General features: G+C 42.8%; 2 protein-coding genes across 6 annotated transcripts in view; one reads left to right on the top strand and one right to left on the bottom strand.

The window, feature by feature from the left end:
• Positions 1–9,707, bottom strand: part of LOC126922705 (uncharacterized) — a 56,464-nt gene extending 46,757 nt beyond the window's left edge. Inside the window, exons 1-3 of the mRNA XM_050735545.1 lie at positions 9,467–9,707; positions 4,906–5,005; positions 1,797–1,959 (exon numbers count right to left, since the gene is read on the bottom strand). Of these exons, the coding sequence (XP_050591502.1) occupies positions 1,797–1,959; positions 4,906–5,005; positions 9,467–9,707 (504 nt within the window). The remainder of the gene's footprint in view (positions 1–1,796; positions 1,960–4,905; positions 5,006–9,466) is intronic.
• On the top strand, positions 4,992–15,759 carry LOC126922720 (uncharacterized). Of its 5 annotated transcripts, none has more exons than XR_007712905.1 (7): positions 4,992–5,890; positions 6,552–6,890; positions 7,630–7,827; positions 7,891–7,964; positions 8,029–8,096; positions 8,217–9,362; positions 15,248–15,759. XR_007712905.1 is itself a non-coding variant. In XM_050735578.1 (7 exons), exons 2-7 carry the CDS (start codon positions 5,510–5,512, stop codon positions 8,264–8,266), a joined length of 1,110 nt encoding a protein of 369 aa, XP_050591535.1. In that variant the 5' UTR covers positions 4,992–5,290; positions 5,361–5,509; the 3' UTR covers positions 8,267–11,349. The 5 variants fall into 5 exon arrangements, 2 of the variants coding, with proteins under 2 accessions (XP_050591535.1, XP_050591536.1); XR_007712904.1 differs by lacking the exon at positions 15,248–15,759 and adding an exon at positions 9,452–11,349; XM_050735578.1 differs by lacking the exon at positions 15,248–15,759 and having other exon boundaries at positions 4,992–5,290; positions 5,361–5,890; positions 8,217–11,349.
• The last annotated feature ends 6,208 nt before the right edge of the window (positions 15,760–21,967 follow it).

The raw sequence follows: 21,967 nt of genomic DNA, 5'->3' as shown, positions 1-21,967 counted from the left end.
GATCATTTGTATCACTAATTGTACGTTTAACCATTCGTAAGTCTTTATGAAGTGTATATTCGCAATACATATCCTGTAACTTCTGTGTACATTTCCGGATCGATTTCAAATTTAATTAACGCAACCGTGACAAATAGCCGTCTCTAATTATAACGTTAATGAAATTTCAAAACGTTTGATAAAACACGTAATACGCGAATAGAAGGTTTCTACGAGTGTTCGAATGCTTCGATGCGCCACTGTACGAGGGCCAACGATCTGATCGACGCCTGAGCAATGAAAACCGAACGAGCAAAGTGGCTGCAACGAGCGGGCAGAGTTGGGCGCTAACTTTCGATTGGATTTGAAAGCCGGCCAAGTTGAAACCGACTTTCCAAATTCAAGCGGAAAATGTTCGCCAAACAAGGAGATACGCGAACGAATTCGCGGCGGGATTTATCGAGGGCCATTTAAAATATCACGATCCGCGTAAACGGGAAGAAATCGGCTTTTAAAACACCGAGATTTCGTTTTTAAGAGGGATTTACTTTGGCCAAAAGGACCGAATGCTTTCTCCGGGCGCGAGTGTTTTCTTAGAGATACCAGGCCGCAAGCTAAATCGGAGATAATTACGTGGCCGTGCAAACTTTGAGCATAATCGTAACGCTTCATCCTCGTCCAACTTCGCGTGCGTTTATCTGGAATATAATAGGCAGACACCGAAAGGGATTCGAACTTGCCACGCGAACATTTCTTCGAACGTTTTCGTTTGCTGATTAATGGAGTAACCGGAGCGAAAAATGAGATTTCGCGTCGACAAAAATTCGTCGACAAAAATGTTTCCGATACGAACCAAAAAAAAAAAAGATAAAGATATTCCTCTGAATGCCGTTGATGCCGCATAATGGGAAAGCAATGTACGCTGTGTTGTTGTACGTGTCACGTCCACTCGCCGGGCAACCAATTCAAGGGAAAGTCCATTATATTTTTTCCTCCCATTCGCTCGCTACGAGCCGACATCCCCATCGTTATTTTCAAGCTGAAGTATTTGTTAAACCGTCGCGTGAACTCGTCAGTTTCGTCGTGTTTTTGTTAAGGTTTGACGGATTGATTCGCGTCAACTGACGATCGATAAGGAAAAATATAACGCAACAATGTAGAGACTGGAGCAAGCTGTAAAATATCGCACGATTAGGATACGAGTGTCATATTTTAAATTCTATCACACGTAATGAAATTAATATAATATATCGTTAATATAAGACAATAAGTTAATATGAACAATATAATATATTTATATGACGAAAGAACAATTTTAAAGTCCGATATCATATGAAAACTCTTAATCAATGTTATATCTGAATTGTCCGTCATCTCGTCGTATTCTTAAAGCGTTAAAAATCACGTACATCGCATTATCTTTTAAATTTGCCTGCATCGAGCTATTGTAGCTTGGTTTTATTGTTGAAGCTCGTGAAGAAAAATGAGCCCAAAGTCAGGAGACAGGTTGGACCGAGATCAGCAGCAACTGGAGCGTGAGAATTCCGTTTTCCACGCTCGAGAACGTGGCTTGGTTTTCTAGCGGGCCGAACACGTTTTATTTATTCACCGAGCGCTGTCAAAATTAGCATCGTGCGCTACCAAATTATCGACGGAGGATCGATTTCCGAACGCGTCAGGGACACTTCTCGGCCGAGCCAGGTGTGTTCACTGACCTAAACCCTGACGATCCCTTGAAAATTGCACGGAATGAAGCTGGTGAACGCGAAGCGACCGGTAAACGCATGCATCTAGATAGCGGGACGTAATATACTCACGTCCTGGGCAGACAGAATCCTCGTGGCAGACTGAATGGTCGTGCTTCCCGAGTGGGGTCGATGATGCAAGGATTCGGCGGTATTGTCTCGAGAGTACACACTCCTATACCAGGGCAATCCACTTGAGCTGTCTCGTCTGTTTCGATATTTCCTCCACACGTGCCTGTGAAACAGAACAAAACCTCGTCCTTCTCTCAGAATACTCGTTCCCTATTCGTCAGGCTCAACTATGCTTATTCGTGTTTCCTTCATTAAGAGGCAAAACGTTGAATGTGACTACCAATCCAACTTTCACACGCTTTGCAAACTGACAGAGATCTTTCCATTCTCTGGAGAACATTGCCATTTGGTTAGTGCATACGGTTCTCGTACTAAATTTAATTTTTAGTTTGCGATTATTAGACTGTGGATGTTTATGCGTTTAAAAGAGCGCAGAATACATATAATATGAAAAACGTAGGAAAACTAGGAAGTGTACCACTCGTCGAGATAATTACTTGGTGAAAAGAAATTGCTACTTTATTTTGTTTCTTCAATTTTGCTCGTAAAATTATAAAGTATAAAAACCTACAGTCTAGTAATTAGTACTTGGAATAAAAATTTGGAAGCCATTTCGTGTTTATGGCGCTTCAAAGTGCAAGAAACGTACGTTTGACATTTTATGTTGCAGAAAAAGAACAAAAATATGTAGAACTTTCCATAATAGAGTTAATTCAATTTATATACGAGCGTTTCTATTTACACGCTCGTTACTATATGAAATGTCTTTTGTTCGAAGTTTAAATCTGTCAGGTTGATATCACGCATTAAATTTTAAACCATGTCAAAGAAATAATATTTTATAAATAACGCGTATTTTAAAATTCATGACGAAAGTCTCAATCTTAATTACTGAATAATGAATCTTCAGGAATAATATTCGTCTGAATTTCTTATAATATGAATCTAAATTCGGAAAAATTATCATTAAAGTGAAGAATTAAAAATATCTCCTATTCCATGCAAAACAATTTATTAATGTACGAGCATGAATTACTTTAAAAGATATTATTGCTACGATAAGAGATTGTAATACCTTCATTTCAGGAAATTCCAAATCATTTAGTCATTTCATAAATTTATAAAAACAATTTTATGTATATAAAGCGTCAGAGACCTTACTTTTGCTCAACCAGACAATAATTCAAATTGATATGTATTGAAGAGGAAATTGATTCCTGTAATTCAATGTATTTAATGGAATTTCTCGAGCTCAATGTTGCCATTTTATTTCAGATAAAACAGAGCACATTTTTTCATAAAATAGAGAATAAACTAAAAAAAAAAATACAATCGACAGTCAATAATTGAATTCCCGGTAAAACATCGACCAAAATCAAAGTGTAAATCCAAAAAACAATATACTAAAAAAAGCTTCGAGTGCAAAGGGTTGCGGTCAAATATTTTTAAAAGGGCATTGTTTCGACCGTATTAAATTGAAATAAATTTAAAAGAATAAATCAAAATCACGCAAAAATTAATTGACCTAATATTTGCCAAAGGTTCGGTTAAAAAAAGGAAACGAAACGATCAGAGAATTTTCGAATAGCAAAGGACGTATCTTCGCGAATAACGTATGGATTACGCGGTGCAACGGAAAAGTTGCAATACTCAGCAATGAAACAGCGCTTTCGAACAGTTTGTCGACTTTCGATGAATCAGTGACAAACAGTGATTTTAATTAGTAATCATTTTCCCGCGTTTGAACCGCATTCGTACGTTTTAGTCCCTCTGGTTTATTTGCATAGAACGTTATGGCAATTATTTCGACAGGAAATCTCGGAATCGTGCCGTTACAGTATAATACAATTTCCATTGAAACAAGACCTGGTTGCACGAGCTTCGAAAATAATTTGAATACATCTACGAGCAGTTGAACAACTGTCGAATAAATTGTTCTCGTTCTACTGAATAGACCGGGCATAATCCTCTGCTCGTGGTCGTAATTTCAGCAATAACGCAGGATTATTGTTTCCTCCCTTGGCTACGACAAAAATTTGCGAGTTCCCGCACCCAGACAGATCCGTGAAATCGGTTTTTATCGCAAGGATGGCGTTAACAGAGTCACGACGTAGGCCGGAGTTAATTTTTCGGGATCAAGAGATCCGGTGAAACTCGCGCTATTCTATTCGCGTACATTCTACACGACGATTCCACCGAGAGCGGAGTAAAATATTATCGGCTAAAACGCTGAAAGTCCACGTTGACAATACAATCTTTTACGTAAGGTACTTTAAAAAGGTACTTTACCTCGATGGAAACGATAGCCTTCGTTGACTTTGCCCGAACGTTATCGCCGACGCATTGTAAATGGGGTGCAAGAATCGCGTGGGCTTAGACGTCGATACATCGTAAGGGATTAGAGATTACTGGTGGCAGCCAAGGCGACAATCGATCAACCTGTGAATTTCCTACGGAGGTGGTGTGATAGTAGCAATGGTTCGACAGTGATCGAGTCGCGTGTGACGCGCACATCGGCTTTGTCTTTAATTGCCCCATTAATCAACGTCGAGGCTTTCGCTTTCGCGGCATAGCCACGAGCAGAGTCGTCTTGTTCGCAGTTATAACGCGACTGACGCTGTACCGTTAACTTATTCGCTGACTTAACGGTTTTTCTGTGCTGCTCTTTGTGCGGTTAGATGCTGATCTCGCCTCTGTCCCTTAACGCGATTTCGCGTGCACGCGATGCTACGAGCCGACTGCGTTGCGAATTTAGAGATGAAGAAACGGCACAAAGCGTATTGTTGCGCAGGTGTGCGCCTTTTCAAAATTGGAACGTACGAAAGAATATTTAAATATAGAGAGCGTGTTTCACCTGTCCTCGTGACAGAGCGTACTCAATTAAGATAATCTTCGGTGCTTTTAAAACTATTCCAGCGATGAATAAAATGCAACACTGTAACGTATCGAAAATTCTCACCTTTCTCTCCTTTCAAGAGTACACGAGTACAGCTGTTTGCGCGATATAAAATCTCCGACGATAAGATAGGAAAGTATGGTTAAAGGAACGGGACGAAAGTTTGCGGCACTTTCCTAAGCATACGTTGCGAGACAACCATGTTTCTCTTACCTGACGCCAAAGGCGATTCCCAGCGCGACGATCAACGGCAGCAACGTCGAAATACACGCTAGAAAAACTGTCTGTATATCTGAAAAGCCAGCCAGTATACCTGGAAAAAGTATATTCGTTAGGATAGTACGTGAAATCATGGTGTTTTAATCGGTCGTAAAAATTAAGTAATTCGATTTAACTGATACGCCGGGTATTCATATGGTACATTTCGGTCATGGCCACTACGACTTCGCCAATTAAAATATACGAACTCTACGAAACGGGAGAAATGGACGGATGTACGACTTTCCTAACAGTGCGCGTAGCGCGTATATTCCCCTAATTACGACGGAGAATGTCTCGAGAGAGCTGCAAGATGACGTCTATGTAATCTAATCGATGAGTAAGTTTGCCCGCCGTTCTAACTGATTAGCTTTTCCATTAAAATTCATCAAAGTAAAATAAACTTTAAGGTTACAACCTTAATTCCTAATCTATTCACCAACCTAACCCAAACTGCAACGTCAACGATGCATCTCAGAGAGATAAGCCTATCGTCCATCTCGCTTCCATTGACCCTAAAAGTTATGATAACCGGACAGCATCGAAACTGCTACATACAATGAGCGAGTGTTCGGCGAGAAGATCATCACGGAGGATCGTCGAACACGAGAAATGGATGAACTGCTATTTCCGAAAGTTGGCGTCGCTTTACAGAAAGTCGCCGTGTCTGTGGAAGAAAGACACGCGGGGTTATTTGGACAGCGAGTACAGACATCGTGCTTATAGTCGCATTCATCGAGCCATGGAGTTGCCGGGGGTGACTTTCGTCGAGATAGTCTTGAAGATTCGCGAGATGCGTCGCCTCTACGTGAACGAACTAAAAAGGTTGCTGGAAGCCAAGTCGTACGGCCGTTGTTACGAGATCTCGCTACCTTGGTTCTACAATTTGCATCAATTTCTCTACCCGTACCTGGATTACGACGAGGCAGTCGAGTTGCATGTTCGTATCGATGAACTCGTTACCCCATTAGCATGAACGGTGGCTCGACGGTTTTACCAATAACTTTGATGTAGTTTCTTGTTACGGGGCTCCGCATCGAGACGTATGCCGTGTAACGTTTTTAATCCTCCGATTACAATGGCCCGGTCGATAGATGGAGCTGATGCATCCGCTGGTTCTAACGGAAAGTTCCGATAAGCCGAGATGGATTACGTTCAGACGAATAAATTAAGTTGTATTGAAGCGTTGTGCACGACGAATATTAATGTCTTGTAATCTGTGTACTCCATTGTACTCAGTTTTATTTTAAAGTACTAATTTTTAAACATTTTGATAATTAACTAGTAATCTTTCGCGTAAGAGTTTCGTAATACCGACGAACAGGGGTGTACATATAGGAATTTAACAAAAGTCTCGGGTAATATCGTTTAAAAGACTCTCGTAGAAAAATGTCGACGGGCGCGGAGAATAAGAGAATTTTTTAAAGTAAAATACGACCTCTGAAATGGCTGTATACGAGGATTCTTGTCGCGGAGCCTCGTGCACAAGTGCAGGATATAAGTCGACGGTTATAAATATTTAGAGATAGTTTTCCTATTCCGTGCAATATTTGCGCTATTATTTTCCCCCGATGAAACGATTCGTCGTCGGATTTCCACAGAACGTAGACGAAACTTTTGCCAAGAATGAGAACTGCAGTTGCTTTCGATGCCTGATATCGAGTAGAAACACTCGTATTGAACATTTCTTACCGTCTAGCACACAACGAACTATCCCTACTCTGAATTCGATTAGTTCCCCTGCCGTCTCCTTGCCAGAGGTCAAGACTCACCCTCGAACTTTCCCTCGCTCCTGCAGCCGAATTTCCTATACTAAGAAACGACTGGACAGATTTCCTTCCCGTGCAGTCTGCACAACGACCAGTAGATGCACTTCCTGCCGCGAGAACTTGGAACATCGTGGAGATATGACTGAGAACGAATTAGGGGACACGCGAGAGGTTGATCGATAATACAAAGTGTGAATTTATTTAGATAAGAAACAAGTTGTGGAAGTTTATGCAAGTTCATATTTTGAGGTAAATACAATCGAGAAAAAATGTACGCGAACAAACGTTTGTTTAATTCGCCAAATATTATGAAAGGTATCGAGGATGTATCATGGATATTTATATATAAATATTTTAGATATAAATGGAATTTTTAGAAGACGTACTCCGAGAGGCGGATTTTAACATTTAATATTTAAACGGTGAAGGAAACAATTTTTTAATTCTGTTTCTTTTTTCCTATCTCATAAAAATATAAATTTGTATAAACGTCTACAGTGTAACGGTATCTTTAAAAATGCAATTTGACTAAGAAGCGAAAGAGTCTCGAGTGAATCGCTGAAAAATTTAAAGAACAGCAAGAATTCAAAGAGAGAGATAGAGGGAGACAGAGAGGGAGAATGCTGAAAATTATCATTTTTTTTTTATTTCTATTTATTATTAAATATTATTCTGTTTATCTTGTTTTATATTTAATGAATAAACACCTGCCTGCAATCCAATATTTCTATAGAAATAAGAAATTAATCCTTCTACTTACAATTTAATGCGCAGAGATCTGAATTGATTGCCAGTGTAATGAAAATTAAACTAATTATCTTATCGTCTTGGGTTACTCATAAAAAGGAAGGTTTAATTGCGTACACTCTCAAAGTTCTACACAAATACAGAAAACTCGTTATTGAAATAGGTAAAGTGTCACGAATTTACAATCTGCGGATTACATAGCACAGCATCGAGTGACGATACTTGCGACACTGGCTCGGATCAGTTGGAAACTTTCTCGATGACTGTGACACGTTGTCTCAGGAAGTTGGATAAACCGTATGCGCTTAAAGCGCAGGCAGAAATTCAACAAATCTTGGAGAATATGCTGATAAAATCAAAGGTAATCGAATCATCGGCTACAGAAGCCGCAAGTAATTAAAAACTCTCTCATTTTACAGAACAGTTCCCCGAAAAGGACTCGTTTACGCGAATCGTCCTACGATTTGTGATAAAACGTATTCCAAGATCCAAAGCAAGGTAAATTTACAACTTAAACATCCGAAGAGCTGTCGAGTTAAAAATACTTGGTACATTGTTTCAGATCCAGCACGGAACTTATTGAAGAAATCCAACGTTCGATCGCCACCTCCCTCCGTTCATGCATAGCAGGTACCTTTCATAAATATTACAAAAAATCCTGATGGCATGAGTAGCTCGCGGGAAGCATGAATATCTAACGACAAAAAGCTTCAATCGGAGACTGAATTTCGTCGTATATCATGGTTCTAGCGCGCGGATGGTATCGATCCGACTTTGGTAGACCGCAGCGTTATGATTAGTATTCAGCGAGTGTCGCAGTCGGCCGGTCGGACAAGGACGAAGATGGCAAGATTTGCTCTGGCAAAACGGAGGATGCGTGCCACACAGCCTGTCCCTGATAACAGGTTATCCTTTGATCGAACCCCCTCTCGCAAAAAGTCCACGTTCCTGCCGTTATTGCTACTAAACCGAAACGCGATCGGACGAAGTCGCGTTAATCCTCAAAGCGAATCATCGATTAAGGGATTATCAAAGGTTGTATCGAATCTCATTCGCCGTCGACAACGAATCGACGCGTTAGCTTGGCTTCGAGATCGATTAGTCGATGAAAAGAGTTCCGTTCGGAATCTTCAAGTTTTATAACAGGACCTCAAAAAAATCGACGTACTTTCAACAACTCGAGCCTTCGACTTTGCAAGTGGAAATTCTCGCCAGCAATTCGCAGCAATTTTTCGTGAAAAAACAAGTTGGTGAGCGGCGTGGCGATAAATCCAAAGAGCTAGCAGGATTAAGCTTCGCCGGAAACTATTTTGCGCACCGCGAGGCAAAAGGAACACGGGAAAACCCGGAGATCTGTGGATAGTCTAGCGAGCAGTCGAGAGGACCTAGAACGAACGGGCAACATTTAGACCAATTCTCAAAATCCCCTTGATACCCGATGAAACAGGATTCGAGTGTGCTTGGTCGAAAGACCTCCCAACGCGATGACTGAACGACTCGCAACTACCTGGCCTGTCTCTCGGCGCGTTTCAAATGAAATAATTGTCGGAACAGTTGAACACTCTCGGCGACATTTAACGTGGAACATGTCTAATTCATTGGAAACTGTGGTACACCGCTAACAAACGTCCAGATCGTTTCCAAAGCGCACCTGGTTGCGCCAAACGAAGGCTGATCGAACTTCGCGAATCCTGTTAACACGTGGCTTTTCGCGATCTAACAGCTGCAACTCGAAATACGATTTTTATCATGGAAGGGACATCAAAGCGAATTCCATCGTTCGCCAAGCGGAAAGGACGAGCAAGGAAAAGGGGTAAGAGAGAGAAAGAGGGAGAGAGAGAGAGAGGCAAAGGCGGACAAGGTTAACGGCGCAAGGAGAAATAGTCGAGGCGATTGGTAAGTGGCGTTTCCGGCCGAGAGCGGCGTAATGCAGTCCCATTAGGTTCGGCTTTGACCGGTATAACGCGCATTAACCGTATTCACAGGCTCTTATTACTTACTGTGATCGAGCTCGTCGTGTTCCATGAGGTAGCCGGTCGCGTTGTAGATGTGATGGTCGGGTTTAGCGGTACTGGTGACCGCAGCTCCACCCGTTACTGTCGTGGACGGATTAGTCGGAATTGCTGTGCTAGCGCTAATCGCGGCTGCGACCACGCTAGGTGGCGACGAGGACATCGTTGATACGAGATTCATCGTGCCCGTCGAGGTCTCAACCTCCGTCGCGTTCAGTTCACTCGTCATTGTTCTACCGTGAATGTCCAACCCTATGCTCGCATATCGCTTCTCTCGAAAATTTACGAGTCGAGTATAACCGCAACGCCGTTATTATTCCAAGGCTTACCGAACGGTGCTAACAGGAGGTCATCGGTTCGATCGATCGGTCGAGACGGTCTGTCGTCCGATGGACGCGATCCAGCATCCAATTTGCAATTACTATTCAATTTAGATTTAAGCTACGCTGATTAGATCGGTTCGCCGCACGACAACCTCTTCGAGTTCAGGGATGCAAACGAACTGAGACCGAGTCGACGGACCTGAAATCGAGTTTCTTGCCACGCGAATCCGGACTTCCGTGCTTTGCATCTCTTCCACCGGTTGATAGGCGAAACCGAAATACGCGATCCGAACACAATTATAGCTCGACCAATGTCATTCAGCCTGAACTCCTTCAAGACTACCAGCTAATTGGATTCACCGACGTTCTACCAACCAATTAACCAACGATCGTTCACACCTCGGTACACGTACAAACAACTTGAATTAACGAGCTTCTACGATACGATCTACCAATTTCTACGGTCCACCGATAACGTATGGAATGTCCCTGTTCGTTCGGATCTATCAGGACAACGATCGTAAATAGTTATTGTACGAGAACGAAGGAAACCTTTGTAATTTTTAGCCGACCTGTCGGTGATTTCTCACCCCTGACTGGCTTTCGCGAGTGGATTAAAGCCGACCAAAGGAAGAAATCCTGACAACCGGAATGAGAAACTTATTTGCTCCTTGTGTATGTTGCCCTCTATGTTTCTCTCTTCGTGAAGTCAGCAGACGATTGTTCCACGGTTCAATTTCACCGGTGTAGAAGACGATTTTGTTGGTATTTGTTAGCAGCCAACCGAGTGTCGCTCATTCTCGCTCTGCTTTCCTCCCGAGAGAACCGGCTTCTGAAACAGAAAAAAGGAAGTCCTTGTAGTGGATTGCCCGTGTAATTTCATTTCCTGCGGGGGGATTCATCGACCGTTGTAAGATTACTCTCGTAGCAGTTAGGGGAAGGGGGCGTTAAAGGGCGCGTTTCGAAGGAACCGTACAATCCGTCGCGCGATTCCCGAGACCGTCTCGACTTACGGTTTACGGTTTACGCGCCTCCGTCGCGGCGACTTGCTCGGTCATTACCGTCGTTAAATGCGCCATGCTCGAGAGAAATCTTTTTCAAGGTCATTTCACGTCGGTTCATCATCTCTAGTGTTTCTGTGTCGCCTCCATCCTCCTTTTATCGTCCATAAAGTACCATCGAGGCACCGTTTCTAGCTGCTCTGCGTCATTACCAACGCCATTACCATGCTTTTTTCTTTGCGACAGTCGTTGAATTATGTAACGATAACTATGAAAATCGCATGGGCGCTGTACGATAAGCCCGTGTAGTCGAAACAGGAAATAAACTCCTAGGTTTAAAATTACGAGACTTTTAAAATGAAATAATAGATCGAGCAAGTTTGAAAAAAAAATGCTTAATCCCAAGATCAAGTAGAACGTGAATTTCGTTTAAATGGGGTCGATTCAATGTTCCAAATTATTAAATTCCTTTCCTGTTAAGGGCGAAAAGGATAACTTATGTTTTTGCCCATGTACTCTTCGTATCGAATAAATTCCATGAATGAAATTCTGTAATACATATGAAACACACGACTGTCATATTCCACTCCCACGCCCGCTTCTGAACCCCGTCGATAAATTCTGAAGCTTCCGGCACTCTTCATCTCGGCCCACTTCCATTCACCCTCTCAAATCTGTCTTTGTCCTCGTGACCGTATCTTTCAGCTCCCCCTAGGCTTCTTTTCCGCTTTCGACTCGTCTTATAAGTTCTCTACGTACGCATCTACGAAATATTTTAAACGAGAGTAATCGCGATGAATCGTGTCAGGATGAATCGCGCGAGGAATACACGCTGATATAGACGCTGATCAGTAATAGATCAATTCGGAATTCAAAGCAGCTAGGGATAGACGATTTTGAAATATATCGTCCTATAATCACAATAGCTTTTCGCAACGCGAGCATACCCGATAATTAAACTTGGTCGATAGTTAGCGCTGCATTGTTCCGCTAACAGTTTTCCGGGCATGCAGTAATTATTCATAAGCGTAAGTTCGTAATGAACGTATGCACGCGCGTTCTCGGCCAAGCTTGAATTTCGGTCACCGTAACCAACTTCGGTGACCCTCTGTTTTCCAATTTTCAACAAACCTTCGTTTTCCCACCGTTCTCATTTCGTGAACATTTCGCGCAATTTTCACCAAATTTTCACTAAAATCACCTACCGTTGCCGGAACCGTGAAAAAAAGCGCAGTTGCTACGGAAAATTGGCAGAAATTGGACTTTCTTCGACTAATAAAAGTCGGAGAACGAAAGGAAAACCCTCGACGCACAATTTCATTGGATATTTAATATCGATAATTGGCACTCTATGTCCGTGGCGAAGCATCGTTAACACGAGCCATCGGTAGTTCGAACACGACTTCGCATTAATTGGCACGGCGCATTGAAATTGCAACTGCAGTGCGGTTGCCTCGAGGACACTCCTGCGAGCTCGAAGGCGTCGTCGCAGGATACAATCGCCCGCCAGTTCGGTTGACATCGTATAACGAACTCGAGTTCAATCTTAACAACGTAACGTAACAAGCAACACAGACGAGATTATTAATCGAATTGAAAAGCGATTCCGTCGACATTCCAGCAAAGTTACCGTCATACGCGCGTAGCTTTCTTTCTCATCTTTTCGATGAATGCCCGAAACACCGACCAATATATCCGAAACACCGGCTAATATATCACACTTCTGGGTATAAACGTTCGCCGATTCAACGATAACAGGTGAGTAACAGCGATTATGCGACGCCCTGTGTATTTTCGCGACCTCTTTTATCGTCATCCCTCATTTACCTCGACGCGCAGAAACTTCCAAGAATATCCGATGAACGTGACGTCTTCGGCCTGGAAATTATTTTCCAGGTAGCAGCTCCTTGTACAAACTATGACCGAGTCAAATTACGTTCAGCTAGAGTACGTTCGTGGAAAGTCTCTAGCGTACTGGTTCATCGAGAAGCGTTAGAGGGTGAAGAACATTCAACGTGCAAATTTATGGAAGGAAAAACGAAATATTCTCTTTGTCGCGGTGCAAAGGAAACAAAAATTTCCGACAAGCAGCAGTCGCGTAATCAACGGGAACGTTGCCTAGCTGTCGCAATCAACGGTGAAATCGCGGAACCGCAGAAACGTAGGTGCCCGTGAGCCGAGATTTTAATGAAAATTTACATTCACCGCCGGTGTTCCCGGAATGCCTGTCAGACTCGGTGAGTCGTGCATCTTCCCGAGAAAATCAGCTTAACTCGGTTACCGTGTGGGAAGAAGATGATTCGCGATGTGGTTGCTCGTAAGTGGACGAAGGGTCGAACAGGCGGGCAAGACGCCTTCGAGATTCGTTCTCTCGGTTCGACGAACATCTGGCTGTTATAGCGGTTTAGTGATTCTTATGTAATGCGGCTTCCCCAAGATCGCGATGCCGATTTGCATAATCGAACTCGCCCGTTTGGTCTCCCATGATACTAACAGTCACGCCAGCTAAACGCAGTTTCGGCATCTGCGGCGTTAATAAGAAACTTTCTCGACATTAATTCCATTAGGTTCGTTTAATCGACGCCATGGCAGCGACTTTCGTGACTGTCTGTTTTAACAGCCCGCACAGAAATACCGATCGGCTTGGCCTAAGAGTCTAGGTAAGTAAATACGAATTTCTAAGGGCACCAGAAGTCGTCGACTCGTTATTAGTTCATTACACAGAGCTAGTTAATTTACTCCGAGTCTATCGACCATTGCGTGGAATAAATTTCGCGAGCTTACCCGCTGGGAAGATGGCGAAACATTTTGGACTTTGATCTTCGATACTGCTCCGAGGCAGGAACACGCTTTATAATTAACTTTTGCCGGAGTTCCTTTTGCATCTCGAGTTTCAGCCGACGCTCGTTAGTGGACGGAGAACGGCACTCGCCTCGATTAACTATTTCCTTGTCTGACACCGATCGGTGAATCTATCATTGAAAAAAATCTTTGGTGTAAAGCGAATTTTATCTGTGAGTTATAGCATGACATGATAATGATAATTTTCGGCAACAGAAGAGCTGAAAATTCGATGATTTTATAATTATCGTCTTGACGATCGATCAAATTGTTGGTACGTTTAATCAGCCGACAAGTTTTTGATCAATCGCGCATCGTGTTACTACACAAGCTACGCGGCAAATAACGAATGATCAATTAAATTACGCGACCTTTGCCAGTTTAATAGCCCTAATTACTAACTTAACGGACTCAATGCGCTCTCCTTGTACAATGAAAATCACGCTTGTACGGTCGAGATAAAAGCTGGCTCTAGTCGATAAATTTCTGCCAAAGCATGCTTATTTAATCGTATGCATTTGTAAAAAGCTCGCGCGTATAGAAACCGATCAACCGATCAAAAGCAAAGCAGAATAATGAATTTCGTTAGGCTATTTGGCATTCTATACAGATTCTGTGCTATAGCATAGTTAATCAATTCTGTAACCTACTTGATAATGTTCTATGTACTACGCTATTCAATACGTTAAAATAAATAGCCTGTTAAACGAAAAATACAAACTTTTGGCGATTTTGTTGGAAAAATAATGAATTAATTTTTTCTACCGATAACACGTATCTTTCTGTAACGTGGCTCTTTTCCAAGAAGCACATTCATGACGTTTGATTCGAGGAGTATGAAACTTCGAATGCACTTTATTCGAAACATGAAAATCTGAAAAGGCGATGTAACGATCGTTTCTACCGACTGAATAATTCGCTTCGACCGATATTAACCCAAAAGAAAGTCGACGACGAACTAGAATTCGAATCCCAGCGGATCGAGAAAGTCACCGGTGAACAAAGGGCGCATCATCTAGACCGAGCTTCTATCTTGTGGTTGAACTAACCCCTATTCTGTCCAAGTAAATGATGCGGAAACTCTGAAGCCTGCATAAGGACGCGCTCTCCTGAAAATGCACCCGAAAATGAAGGCAATTTACAGCCACGTAATTTGCGAATGTCCGTGGTGCTCCTTTATCTAATAATAATGAAACTTTGGCACCGTCTGCTAATAATCGATCCTGCATTTCAATTTAATCTCAACGTGTAGGAACTTAATATACATATAATCTATATGCTATGTATATATACAATATACAATCCTTCGTGACAAAATTTCTAGCAAAAATTGGTTCGACTATATTTATCACTGTACAATAATTTTTCAACTTGAATGAGATAATACGGTAACTTTGGAAGGTTCTGATAATTTTCTAAAATATGGCTATTCAAATTTACTTAAATTTCCATACGTATCTTGAGATCTCCGAACGAGAGTGTAGTATCATAAAAGCCCGATGCTCCCGGTGGGCAAATTTTCAACTTCTTAATATTTAACACACAGTTTTCATGAAAACGTCAAACTCGCGAATCTCTCTCACAAAGTTTTTGTTTATTTCTAGTGAACCAAGTCGATCGTATATCTGTTCGCCGACGTGCCTGTTATCAATGATACAATCGCGTTTACGACACTGGAAAATTCTCCGGAGTAATATTCCGGCAGAATGTTTCGCAACATTGCATCGCCCGTGGCGCAGGATCCTGCCGACATGGTGATTCATGGAAGCGGTTGGTCAAAGGGCAAACGAACTGCTTACCGAACTGAAAATTTATGTATTCGAGATACCAGGACTATCATAGGGAAGGACGCCTGAGAAATTTGTTGAACGATCGTCGAGGGTTGACCGGTCCCTCGTTTCGCGTACCATAGAATTTGAAAGAAGCATTACTTTCGACCTTGTCTTTTTCTTTCGTGAAAAGCACAAAATCGTCTGAGATAAATGAAAACATCGAAACTTCTACTCTCTGTTCCTCCCTTATGATAGAACTTTCATCGAAATATCTTTATCAATTCAATCTCTTTCTTCCGTGAAAACCAAATATCGTTTAAAAAAAGAAACGAAATGATCGAAAATTGCTGTTTGTGTTCCTTACTGGTAATAGAACCTTCCCCAAAGTAACCGTTACTTTTGATTCAGTTTCTCTCTACCATGAGAACCAAAAGTCGTTCCAGAGATAACCGAAAAAAACCCGAAGATCGTTCTCCTGACTGGTAATAGAACTTGCGATGTGTTGGATCGAGCCAACATTCCAACTGGCTACGTAAACGAGTCTCGAAAATTCGCGTTCCGCTCCAACAAGTTAGATCGCTATCGAATTCCGTATAAGCGACGCAACAATGCCGTAATGTTTTCCCATGGAATGACGATAAACGTTTTATAGGATAAAAAGATAGAAGGACAAAAAAGATAGAGAGCGGAAGAGAGACGGGGCAGAGAGCAGACGTATCGAATAGCGTCTTTCGCGAGAAAATGAGATTCCCAGGCTTTTCTACAACCTGTGCGAACGTACTGCCTCCATTTCCCTAGCCGATTCTATGTTTCAAGGCGCTGAACGTGTGAAACGCACAGGCGCAGATGCGAGGACGTCTAGGAAGTTGCCAGTGGCAAGTCGAAACGCGCACAATTCCAGAGAATATCGATCATGAAATACACCGATAAGATCACAACGAAGTTCCGTTCGAATGGTTTTTCAAAATTTGTCAACCGTAAATTCTTGGAAAGCATATTCCGAGGTCGAGACACACGTTGCCAGTTGTCTTTACGATCGCCAGACCCAGCTAAGGGTAGGTGGGTCGAATCCCCAGAATCGGTGCGTAATTTAATTAAATCGCGTATCGTCGGACATTCCACGGTCTGGTCGTTGTACAATTAAACATGGTCTAACGAACATCGAGCGTAGAAGGGATGCAAGGTCGACCCTTTTGGCGAATCCACGCTGGCCTAACTTTCTGCTCGATAAGATTCTTCGATAGCTCGTTCGACTTTGAAAGACCAGCAAGGATAGGCTTGGATACGCTAGAGAATGCCGGTTCTTCGTGCACACCTTATTTTTACGTTGTGCAATAGTAAACTGAGATTCTCGAAAAGCAAATCGATCGACTCCACTTTTTAGTGGTTTCTTAATTTTGTTACACAAGTACCCTACTGTATTATGTAATTAATTAACCTATATTATGCAGAATGACGGTGCACGTCGATATCGCCAAGCTCTTTCGATAAGTTGATTAACGAAAATCCGGGGAGAAAGCTTGTCGAACGTCGCGGCTGATCCGCGAACGTATCTCAGGCAATCAGGCCATCCACGCTAAACAAATTTTGTTGCAGACGAAGACTAATTACGAGAATTTAATAAGATCAAGTGGTATATCGAATTATGGTTGTCAGAAGGAAATCAAGCCTAATTACTTGGATTCCCTGTAACAGAGCCAAAGATAGGGAATATCTGATCAGGAACATTCTACGCAATTTAATCTAATATTATTAATGAGATTTTACAAGTCAACGAATATTATACGGACTATACTATTACGAATGGAATTTTACAATTCTCTTTGGCGATAGATATAAATGATGAATTATCGTGTACAAGGGAGCAGAAATTAATTTCGACGAATTTCGCGTTATACATCGGATCATGTAACAAGTACGCTGTAATCTTAGAAATTTCGCTTCGTAAATTAATTAAAAGCCGTAAAATAGTTCAAGGTTCGTGGTTTAAAATAACCCTCGCATTGTCATCTCGATCTCATAGAAACGTCTAGGAGGAACACTTAGGAATTCGAAGAGAAATTCCTACTAACATTCCCAAGCATGGTACACCTTTAAGAAGACCTCGTCGCCTAATGGAATGAAAGACAGCGCACTTTGTGCTTGACGAACGTTTCCGTGGTAACTTGCGATTCGATTGGAGGAGGGGAATAGACTTTCCGGTTCCGATTCTGAAAATGACGAGTTGCACGTGCTTCGTGCACCGGTGGAATCTCTCTGTTGGGAAATTCGCCAAGGTTCGTTAGCCCACTCAATTTCGACGAAGACCTTTTGAAAAGCGTAGCCGTGGTAGTCGCTCGTTACAATAGTCGCGTTCGATATCGCTCATCGTCGATTGTTGTACGGACATGGAATCGAAGGCGGTGCCTGCTTCTCTCTAGTTTCATAACGCCTACAGCGGTTAAAGAATAGCCGGCCTGTCTTCGATGCAACGAACGAAGAGACAAAAAGGGAAAAACATTTACAACGTGCAAGGAAAAGCAAGTATCGAGATAAGGAGAAACGTCTCTGGAGAGACTGTTTTCACCGCTATCTTAGAGATGGTGGCGCTAATAGAATTCTAGAAGCTGTTAGAGGCCCATTCAGCTGGTTGATGGCCTCCCATTGAATCGTAACTTCTTTAAAAACCCAGTAACGCGGTCTTCCTCCTTCCAGCGAAGTTAAGGATCTCTTAAGACGTTTCGCGAAAGCAAAGGCGCACGGTTTTATACGTGGAATCAAAGCGATTGAATTAATTTACGTGCGAGCATAATAAGTAAATAATTAGCTCAGTGTCCCTATCCAAGAAACGTTCGCGCGACGAACAACGACAACTCGAGCTTCAAAGCGAACGCCGCGTCGTGAAACAGAGCGTTTGACACAAGCTGTTAACACGTGTACGGCTTGCCAGACATGCCGACCAAGTCTGTCGATGTACAGGCAGCCCGCAAAGTGCATGCGGTGCACTGCAATGCAATATCTCGGCGATGACTTTAGGAATGCACGCCACGATTCTACGGAACGTATAATACATATTTCGAGTCTGGATGTTTGACTGTTGCAGAAGTACGGGAAAATCGTCGACGTTTACCCAAATAGAGCACCAAATATTGATATTAAACGCATCAAAAGCAAGACAGCCACGCGAAATACGAATACCAAGAGAAGATCTCGAGAGGAAATAAAACGTATTAATTAAATTAGTACCGGGAATATTAACGATACTGGGAAGAGAACGAGGCAACTGTCCTCTGTTGATCTATTACTCTACTTTATTTCTAATTCCGTAATATTTCTCGGAAGCCGTCAATCTCCGAAGCAGTTTAAGACGTTCCCCTCCCCAGACAGCAAAGTTGTTCATTAATTACTCGAGCCGGTTAATTACAGAATTCCTTTCCGGTGTACATCGTCGTGGAGCATCTCAGGCGCGCAGTAACCGGCGAACGAGACTGCCGAGATTTCTGCCGAGACTAAATTTTTCCCGTGCGCTGACACCATTAAACACCTTGAAAATAAATCAGCCTGACCCGTAAATTTCCGCAGTTTATCGCGTTCTTTTTATGCCACGACTATTAAAACAAGACTTTGAACTTTTTTTCTCGCTTCTGCTTCCTTTTTTCCTCGACGCCGCGAAGCACGCGCAGTCGCCGTGAAAAATATCAATCGAGGCATTTTGAAATTTTTTCGACTCCCTCTACTCCACCAAATATGTAAACGAAGAGCGAAAGTGTCTCTTGGATGATGGCCGTTTTCACGTGCCGAGCTCGTTCTCGCGACGTACACCGTCGAAACGGTCGCTCGGCCGAGAACAGGATAGAAACGGGCGAGAGAACGTTGAACACGCGACGACCACTTTGAAAATCATCGTATAGCGAGAGAGTGGTTAGGAGGGGTCAAGGGGTGCTTCGCTGCCGCTTGCTCCAGTTAAGTCGAACTGCTGACTGTACCACCGGGTGACGATCCGACAGATGCTTCTCTACCATCAAAAGCTCTCGTTTTTCTACCACTCACGAGTCTCGCCGCTTCTTTGGATTCTCCGTCTACGTCGAGAAATCTGTCTTCGAAACGATCCTCGTTGGAGACGAGCGGAGATACATCCATTTGAGAAACGTAAACGTTCCGCTACACTTTGGGGTGGCGAATGATAATAGAGAGAAAGTGCAGGTCAAGGAGTACTCCTCTCAAGAGCTGGAATGCAGCTCGCCGCACACCAAAACCACCCTTTCGATCCTGTTTCCTTGTCCGGCCACTGACACCAACTTACTTCCAAGCAAATGTTCGATAATTCCTTGGCCAGCCTCTGTTTGTGCCACGCCTTGCACGGCTGAACAGAAATTAGTGTCAGGTATATAATACAATCTTGTAGTTGTTGCTAATCGCTAAAGGTTTCTCGCCGTTGTAGTTTCCGGCTACGCTGCGATTTTGCTCGCAAGTAGATTGAACTTTGAACGTTTAACATGCAACGATGATTCTTGACCAGTGCATTGTAAAGAATCGATCTCGGCTACTTTTCGACCTTTTTTAACAACGAACAAATTAATTTCCTACGGGCATCCGGCGCCGTTGGAACGAGCGCAGAAATCATAATTGATTCGACTAATTTATGAAAAACGTCGCAGGAAGCAGATGAATTCATAGAACGCAAGAGAGCGTGGAAAACGGAAGGAGACAGAGAAAGCCAGGAGAGAAGATAAGAAGAATAAGAGAGGGAAGCAGGATAGAGCTCGTTATTATCCTCTAGAGACAGCCTGCGGAATTCCTGAGGAACAGTTTCACGTACTGTACGGCCACAATGCGAGCGACACTCAGCGCGTAAAGCCATTATTATTATTGGCGTTACTATTGTTCCATTTTGTTCTATTATGCCGCCATTTGTGCTTCAAGAGTACAGTGAAACGGTTGCGAGTAGTAGAACAACAAATGAATTCTGACATATATCTCCGTGGCCGGTTCTTGCTATTGGGAAAATGTCGTTTGTTTAAAAGCATGCTGCAATTATTCGCCGGTCGATCGCGTTTGAAAATCGGTCCGAAAACGATCTCGACCTCGAGTTGCCCGCTCTATTCGGGTCAGCCATTCGGTTGGCAAATGAATGGTTGAAATATTCAAAGGTAATCGTCACGCGTGCGCCAGCCGTGCGCTATTAACATGCGAAAATTTATCGCAATCCCCCGATCGAGGCTCAATCCGTTAGTGGATATAACTGATCGGTCTTACGAAAATGTATAGCTCGGTCGTTTGTATTCGATATCACCGACCTAAGCACCCTGCCAGGCAAAACTTCCCATTTGACGAAGACAAATGTGTATTTGTGTGCCGGACAAAATTTCATTTCCAAGAGTCCCGAGGATATTGGCACGGACTGCTGTAACTACTTCGTAACTTTCCTCCGGTTCAAGTTATAAATAAAGTGATCGCGTCGTCGAGGAAATCGATCGATCAACGGGAATGCGACTTATCGTTCGTTAAAAAATTACATTTCTCGGATAAAAAAAGAAGAGACTACGTTGTTCGGATGCGACGCAAAGGAAATTACGTCGGAGACGGTTAATGAAAAAAGTAGGAAGAAACTGTAACCTTTGTTACGCGATCAGGGCAACTGAACTCCGTAATTCCGTATTTTATGTCACGGTAAGTTTCGTAAGTTCGTCTATGTTATAGGTTTTTCCTTCAAAATGAAAATCGTCTTAAACATAAGAGACGGTAATACGTCAAAGGAGTAAGATGGAATAAAGAGCACGAACATTTGCCTCTACGTTTACACCGCTGACTCAGCGTGTCTGCTCCGTTTCAAATTCGTTGTTGCACAGAGAAATTATTCGCTTATCGAGTTACGTGCCTTCGGTATGACTGCTTGTGTCCTACTTTCGTTGGAAACGGCATTCGATTCGTGAACGCACGGTTCCTGTCGGCCACGCGAATTCGATTATCCTTCGTTCGATCACTCGATAATTGCGAGAGATCGCAGATTCGTTGTACCAGGGAGACGCGGACGTTCGAAAATCAAGCAGACAGTCGATTTATGAAACGAATGACGGAGAACTCGACGCGACATCAAGCATTCATCGGTGCATCGTTTAATCGAACGATTGTGGAGCGTGACTGGCTTTGGTCCGGTTAAATTCGACGGAAAATAGCGTCGACGCGAAATTAATCACGGCTACGATACCTCGTTAACTTTTCTGTGTTCAAAGTGCCGACACAAGCTTGTAATTATCTCTTTGCCGCGCAAGGAAATAATACTAGATATCGTTGTTGCGAAAATTTATCTGTTTAGCACTCTGCCAACGATACGTAGAGAACTATTCGAGAAGAATAGAGAAACAACCGAACCATTTTTTCCACAAACGATACGCGTTAATCGCTCTGTTCCTGCGAGATTATTCAGATTTCGTCGGGATTAAGTTCTTTCTTTTCTCTTCAGTCGGCATTTCTGGATGAAATCCATGAACGTGCCAAATCCGGAAGACCGGATCTCGTATATCGAAGAACCAGCATGGGAGTACAATGTTCGGGAGAAATACGAAGGTCCGG

Source organism: Bombus affinis, chromosome 12, assembly GCF_024516045.1.
Source record: "Bombus affinis isolate iyBomAffi1 chromosome 12, iyBomAffi1.2, whole genome shotgun sequence".
NCBI classification, from domain to species: Eukaryota; Metazoa; Arthropoda; class Insecta; order Hymenoptera; family Apidae; genus Bombus; species Bombus affinis.
Note: the sequence above shows the minus strand (reverse complement) of the source record. Positions and strands in the feature narration are given on the sequence as shown.

What these genes read in the sequence shown, in the direction of transcription:
- LOC126922720 (XM_050735578.1), top strand. Translation starts at nt 5,510, where the DNA reads ATGAGCGAGTGTTCGGCGAGAAGATCATCACGGAGGATCGTCGAACAC. An exon ending in AATTAGGGGACACGCGAGAG is followed by an intron (nt 6,891 to 7,629) that starts GTTGATCGATAA and finishes TTATTGAAATAG; the next exon opens with GTAAAGTGTCACGAATTTAC. An exon ending in ATATGCTGATAAAATCAAAG is followed by an intron (nt 7,828 to 7,890) that starts GTAATCGAATCA and finishes TTTACAGAACAG; the next exon opens with TTCCCCGAAAAGGACTCGTT.